Source organism: Typopeltis vanoorti, chromosome 11, assembly GCF_054136105.1.
Source record: "Typopeltis vanoorti isolate ZY-2024b chromosome 11, IOZ_Tvanoo_1.0, whole genome shotgun sequence".
Classification (NCBI taxonomy): Eukaryota; Metazoa; Arthropoda; class Arachnida; order Uropygi; family Thelyphonidae; genus Typopeltis; species Typopeltis vanoorti.
Window position 1 is genome coordinate 107,302,062 of NC_143559.1, and position 7,716 is coordinate 107,309,777.

Sequence of the window (7,716 nt, forward strand, 5' to 3'; positions counted from 1 at the left end):
TTTTGTGTCCACGATAGAGCCCTGGCACTATTTCTTTTAGGACTACACCCCTGCCTACACGTTCTTTGGAAATGCCTATATTCTTAGCAATTCCACGCACTTTGACTCGCCGGTCATTTAATACCATATCGTGCACTTGATCAATGATTTCTGGTGTTGCTACACTTTTTGGACGTCCTTCACGTGGATCATCTCCACGGCTGGTACGGTCACGTTTAAACTTGGAAGCCCATTTCTTAATTGTCGAAAACGAAGAAGAGTGCCCATAAACTTTTATGAACTTCGAATGAATGTCTTTTGGGGTTAAACTTTCTTTTACAAAGAATTTTATAACCGCACCACTATATTCAATTTCATCCATTTCAAGAGATACAGACAACACTTTTTGCTTCAGACAGCTGTATAAAACAAACTACTTAATAGAATGACTTGCAATTTCACGTGGATGCTTATGACAAATGTCGCAAATTAGGGGGAAAAACAATCTTGCCGATCGTGTTGCCATGTATGGTCGAGGTCCAGAACTTTTCAGACCACACTCGTATATAAGTAAAAATGTAGTTCGTCCTTAGCTTTTGGATACCAGTGTTAGCAGGTAAACAAATGAAAGATGGACAAAATTAAGCACTTAGTGGAAATTAAGAGAAGGAAAAAGAAGTAAAGTTCGCCAGAGAAAAAGACAGAAGGATGATCTACAAAGGTATAACGTGGATAGCGGTTATTATCCACCAGCAGAAACAACTGGTAGTGATGGAGGAGGTTTATATTCAGCAGTGGATGGAAAGAGACTAAAGGAGGTTATTACCATAACGTTGTTCACTGTTATTAAAATGGGATAGAATTTTTGGAATTCTGCGGAGGTCTGATTTCAAATTGCTTTTCTTCTCCAAATGTTTTGTTTTGTTTGAAGAAAAGTTGCATACCACTACCGTATGATACTCCCCAATTTATCTTCAGAAGAAAAGCTCTTATAAAGGTTCCTTACATCCTGGATGAGATTTGTACCCTTGTCTTATTATGAAATGTTGCATCATTTCGGACTGTTACGAAGATTCAGAGGAGCTGGAATGGCGATGAACCTTTATTTGATGAATTAGTGTTCATATACGTCTATAATATATATATATTTTTTTCATCCTGCAAAATAAACCAACCGGAGATATAAACATGAACAGTTTAATAGATATACCATTGCTGCCCTCAATATCCTTAATTGTCCGGACTACAATTTGAAACAAAGTTACCGTAATTGATTACAGAAAAGTGGTCTTTTTTTTTTGAAGGGGGGGGGGGGGTTGATGAAACGCAATTGATCGAAAAAATTGAAAATTAAAAACAACAACGAATTTTCATTCCAAAAGTTTAAAACCCGATACAGAATTTATTTTTTAAAACGTTAGATTTGCCCTGCATGCCAACATGTTTCTGATCTTTCTAATGCTGATGCGCAGGGCCGGTGGAAGCGGGCATTCAGAGCATGCGGTGCATGCGGGCGCAGCTACGAAGGGGGCGCAGCCGCCGGGGTACCTTTCATAAGTTCGTTTTTAAGAAACAAATTTTTTATCATGAAAACAAAACATTCTTAGAATGATCAATATTAAAATAAATAAGACCAGATACACCTAATAAAAATTTTAAAAAGTTGTATATTGCCGCCGCTTTGATCAGCCGGCTGTTTACAATTTTGGCAGCGAGAGCAGGCTAAATGCTTGCCTACAGAATGTTGTGTCTACTGCAGTCTATCTAACGCGAAATTGTGAACGTTTTTATGTGCAGAAACGAATTTTCGTACAAAACATTTGTTGCTAGTTAACCAGTCATATGGTACACATCTTAGTAGGCTACTGATAGTATCGCAGTACGGACTATTATTTCGTCTCTGTGTCGTGTTGTGTAATAATTTCTTGTGGGTATAAAATAGAATTGGAATCAAAAATTAAAAAAAAGTTATCCGGTGCACAAAATCGTTAGCGTCATGCTGCGAAAGAAGCAGATGTTAAGAAACAAACTGGGGCTCTTAATAAATTTGTTAAAATATTAAAATATTCTGATGCAGATTGTAACCAACTCGATACATCAGAAATCAGAGTTGAAGAACCGTGTACATCATCCAGTTTGCATGAAAGTACTATTGCAACTATTGAACAAGATAACAAGCCACAGGATTTAAGTGAAAAACAGTTAGGAGAAGATTTATTTGTAGTTGACCACGAAACTAACACATTGTTAGTCTCTGTAAATTTAGAAGATCCAGGTGAATGGGGAAATATTGATGAAAAATTACGAGTTGTTTTAATTGGCCTGTTCAAAAGAAAAATATAATATATCCCAGAGATACATATGGTCATAAATTTGGCGACACGTATTATAATAGAAAAATGGAAAACGGTGAGCTCGTGCCAAGAACATGGTTCATTTATTCCGAAACTTTAAATTCTGCTTGTTGCTTTTGTTGCAAACCTTTCGCACCTACCGAATCAAGTAGTCTTGTAGAAGGTTATAACGATTTGAGAAACATAAGTACAACTTTGCATAGGCACGAGACTAGTTTAACTTACGTGAAAAATTTCTTAAAATGGAAGGAAGTTGATAAAAATTTAAAAAACAAAACTACTCTTGATTGCCAGACTCAATGGAAAAGGAACATTGGAGTGCTTTAGAACGCTTCATTGAAATTATAAAATTCCTTGGTAGCCAAAACTTAGCTTTTCGCGGATCATCTGATAAATTATAGGAAAGGAATAACGGCAATTTTTTACAATTAGTCGAACTGTTTGCGAAGTTTGATCCCGTTATGGAAAATCATGTTGAAAGGGCCCTACAACGAAACAATAGAATACACTATTTGAGTAAAGACAGTCAAAATTAAATATTGGAAACTTTAAGTAACGCAATCAGGGATACAATTTTATTATCAATTCGAAATCTAAATATTATTCCATAATTTTAGACTGCACACCTGATGTAAGTAAAACAGAACAAATGACCATTATTATTCGCTTTGTTTCCTGTGACAATGGAATTGTCAAGATCAGGGAAAACTTTTTAGGTTTTGCAAATATATCAGATTCCACAGGACGTTGTTTGTGTGCAACAATAATGGAACAACTGGAAAAATGGAACATTCCCATTGAAGACATGCGAGTTCAAGGGTATGACAATAGGGAAAATATGAAAGGGAAAAAATATGGGCTCCAAAATTTGCCTTTAAACAAAAATCCTCGAGCTTTTTACGTGCCATGTGCTACTCATACTCTAAATTTAATCATTAAGGATGCAGCCAAAGTGATTGCAGATACAATTAGTTTCTTTGCAATTATTCAAGAAATATACAATTTCTTTTCATTCTCTTGGGCAATCCTTTTAAAGTTCGTAAAAAAATTAACATTGAGCCATCAGAAACGCGATGGGAATCCGCTCTACGATATCAGTTACGAGAAATTTACGATGCACTTTTTGAAATTTTAAATAATGAAAATTTTAATAAAGAAACTCAGCATGAAGCACAAACATTATGTGCTAAAATAAAGGACTACAAATTTATTTGCTCTCTTATAACTGGGCATGATTTACTTAACAGAATAAACCCTGTGAGTAAAATGCTTCAAGACAAAAATATGAACATTACACTTGCTTTAGAATCTATCGAAAACTTAAAAGTATTCTTACAAGAGTATCGATCGGATACAAATTTTAAAGAAGTTCTAAAACGGCAAAAGAACTAAGTGAAGAAGTTGACGGGGAACAAGAATTTAAAATTGGTACGGAAGTCCGACGATGAAAGAAGACACGACAATATGACTACGAGCGTCATGGTGAAACGCCACAATCGCTAGAAGATAAATTTAGAGTGAATGTGTTTTACACACTTCTAGACGTTGCAATGTATTCGTTAATAGAACGTTTTGAACAACTAAAAACATATTATGATAATTTCAATTTCTTGTATAGATTACTACAAATTAATAACGAAGATTTACGAAAAAATTGCGACGATTTAGAGATTCTCTCGAAGGACGGCGACAATAAAGACGTAAATGCAATAGAACTATATGACGAGTTATGTTCTTTCCGGGGTATTTTTCGGAAGGATAATTTAAATATTCAAAACCCTTTCGATATTCTTAATTTTATTGTGTCCAATAATTTATCTTTCCCTAACTTTTCTATTGCTTTAAGAAGAATACTATTAACCTTACCTGTTAGTGTAGCGAGCGGTGAACGTTCCTTTTCCAAGTTGAAATTGATTAAAACCTACTTAAGAACAAGTAGGTTTTAATCAATGTCACAAAGGCTTGTTAGTTTGGCGTTAATAGATATTGAAATTGATATATGTGGGGAATTAGACGTTAAACCATTATTTCTAATTTTGTGAATATGAAATCAAAAACCCTAAAATTTTAATTAAAAAAATTTCAAGTATATTTATGTAATTTAATTTATTTTCTGTTACTCTGTAAAGATGTTATTTTTTGAATACTTATATTAAATGTTCTAATTATTTCTGAATTCTTTTCTTATCTTCTCATCTATCTTGAGTTTCTTTTATTTTTCTAAAAGATATTTAAACTTATAAAAAATTATTAAAAATTTTTTACAAGTTACTAAGAATTTAGTAACTTGTAAAATGCAAGAATTTTTTAAACTTTAGTTCAAATGAATTTTAACTTTAATTAAAATTCATTTTAATTTTGTTATGGATTCGGATCAGTGAGAAGGCTATAATCCCTGTATCATTATATTCAACGATTAAAGTGAAGTGGCTTTATCAAAATTTGCTTTAACTTTTGAGAATTTTTTGAATATTCGGGTTTTTAACGATTATCCTGCCTAGTCAACACCCCCGGTTCGTTACATTTAGCGAACCAACGTGTGCCTGTTCCGTCAAAATTTATTTAAGAAATTTCAAATAATTAAAATTTTTATTACCGTAAAAGAACCACACACGCCCGGATCGTTACAGGGGCGCTTAGATAGCCATTGCATGCGGGTGACAAAGACCCTAGCGCCGGCTCTGCTGATGCGTGTCTCAGAAAATCACGAGGTGGTAATTGCTTTACAAGATCTCACAATGGGAATCTTCTCCTTTTTTGCAGAAATTCTTGCTTATTATCCTCAATAGAAAAACCTTGATATGAAATATTTACTTGTCTACATGCAATAAAATTAGGAAATGAATTGGTATCAAATAATCTTTTTTTTTTTTTTTTTTGCCGATTTCAGAGCACTCTGGAATCGGCTATAAAACAGAAAATGAATAAAATATATAAAATAAAGAAATAAATAAAAATAAAATGAAAATAAATTTTTAAAAAGTTAGGGCTCGCTTAAAAAAGACTCGCCTACGTAATTATTTCATTTTTCTTGACCCTCAAATTCATATGTAATGCTTGTCATAAATCAAGTTAAACCTTATTTTAACTAGTTGGCCTTACTCTTCATCGATATTTATGTGAAACTAATGCATGCTTTTAATGTAAGAATATTGTAGCTGCGCGAATGGGTCTCCTCCCACCCTTGATAAATGTAAAAGATGTGTTTGCTTAACGATTACCGATATCGATGTGGCGCATGCTCATAAAGAAAAAATAAATATTAGCAATAATAACAATTGTAAGAGAAGTCCGATTCTTTGCATTTAGCAATTGTAAAGTATAGCAAATCATTGAAAGTGGGATTCCAGCGCTGAAGTTAAGAATAATATCCGGTTCTTTATATTAGCAAGCAAATAAGATGTCAATTGCAAGCCCGATAAATAAGTTTTTTGTATTTTGACTTTATTCTAAAGTAGGAAGTAGCATTTCAAAAATTCAGTTGGATATTCTGGCAAGTATTATCGAGACAGAAGAAATGTACGGATATTTCACTCTAAAGATATTTATTGTAATTATGATGTCAATATTAATATTACTTACTTTTGTATTTAATACTGTCATCATTTGTGTAGTCTTATTTTATCCTACTCTTCGATCTGATATGAGCAGTCCATTTCTTATTAATCTTTGTATGTTAGGACTGCTGGCGTCTGTTAGTGTAATTCCGGTTGCTATGTTAAATTATATTGGGGACAGTTTCATCTTTTCATCATTTTGGTGTGAAATAATAGGACCGATGAACTTGATTTTTGTTTGTGAAGCCATATGGACTATAAGCATGATTAGTATTGAACGTTTTTTCTCTATTGCACATACCATGTTTCATGCAGCCAATCTAGACAAAAGACACATTTATTTTGCTATCGTCTGCTCGTGGACAGGATCCACAGCATTTGCTTCTTTGCCTTTAACAGGATGGACAGTTTATACCTACAATGAGGACAGATGGCAGTGCTTTTATGCTCTAGAACCCTTTTATGGATGTCGATCGTATGTTTGCACTGTTTTTGTAATTACATTTCTATTTCCGAGTTTAATAATGACTTTTACATACGTTGGGATCTTTAACGTAACTCGCGATGTCAGAAGACGGATTCAGCCATTGCCATCCAGTACAACAAATGTTGCAGTACTCTCTTCATCTGAAATGCCCGTTCGAGTACAGAATAGCTCCGACTTCAAGACAGCGTCTGTCAAAGAAAAGCTTCAGTCTTTAAGAAAAACAGTGACAACGTTAAGTTTATTATTCGGATTGTTTTTATTAGTCTTCTTACCAGAGTTTACCTATCAGTTATGCTGTGTTAGCGGCTATAATTTGCGAGTTATATCTGCAGTATGTTTGTGGATTACATATACAAATTTTTTAGTTAATCCATGCTTGTATGGATTATTTACTCACACAGTTCGATGCGAAGCATTCAAAGCGATCAGAAAAGCTTTCTCGGTTTGTATCTGTATTACTAGACGTAAAAGAGAGATCCAGCCAGACGAAACTCTCGAACTAGAAAACTTTTATGAATTTCTTGAACGAACAGGAACATTGTAAGGATAAAACTGATATGCCGAATATAAAAGAGGTGAAAATATTTTCAGTTTCGCGTGAATAAGCAAGAGAGAGATGGAATGAAAATCTTAACATTTGTTACACACAAAATATTGAGATGAATGCTTAGCTCATAACGCCCGTGATGATGCTAAGTTGACAGAAAAAAAAGACTCCAAAGACTTACTGGTTTAGCAATAATTACTAAAAGAACTAATAGCTTTTTTTTAAAAAAAAATATGGGTTTAACCCTCAGTAAAATCGACTGTAGAACACATGCATATATTCAAATGACAGCAATTAGGATTGAGGACTTCACTTGTTTTCAGAAATGCACTAAATTTGTGCTGATGACGAAAGATAGAGACTTCTCTACTATGTTCTAAAAATAAAGCTAAGAGAGTGCTGCTTACTCTCTTTGAAGATTGTAACTTACTATATTACTATTTTATTTAAGTAATATTGATACCAACTTATTAATAGAAAAATTAATATTGCCTACTGTATTAGCATTTTTGTAAGTATTTGTAAATTTGGTACTCCAGATAGTTAACAGATATGTGATCTCTATGATCTCTCAGATTAATTACAGTTTGGTGTATTCATGAATTTAAAACGTTACTGCGTCGAATACTATGTGATCTAATAATGAAATGCACTAAACGTGTCTTTTTATTTCATCGTTATCTTCTGTTTCAGAATCCTTCGATTTTTTCTACATTCTCAATATGTTTTATTTTTGTCAGCATCATCGTCTCAGTTTTGTGAAACACACACACACACACACACACACACACA

At 33.5% G+C, this 7,716-nt stretch overlaps 1 protein-coding gene across 1 annotated transcript; it reads left to right on the forward strand.

The window, feature by feature from the left end:
* Window positions 1-5,976: 5,976 nt before the first annotated feature.
* On the forward strand, window positions 5,977-6,921 carry LOC150101916 (G protein-coupled receptor 61-like). Its single transcript, XM_090399929.1, has one exon. The coding sequence runs from the start codon at window positions 5,977-5,979 to the stop codon at window positions 6,919-6,921; it is 945 nt and encodes a 314-aa protein (XP_090256055.1).
* The last annotated feature ends 795 nt before the right edge of the window (window positions 6,922-7,716 follow it).

Coding starts and splice junctions, on each gene's coding strand:
- LOC150101916 (XM_090399929.1), top strand. CDS start 5,977: ATGAGCAGTCCATTTCTTATTAATCTTTGTATGTTAGGACTGCTGGCG.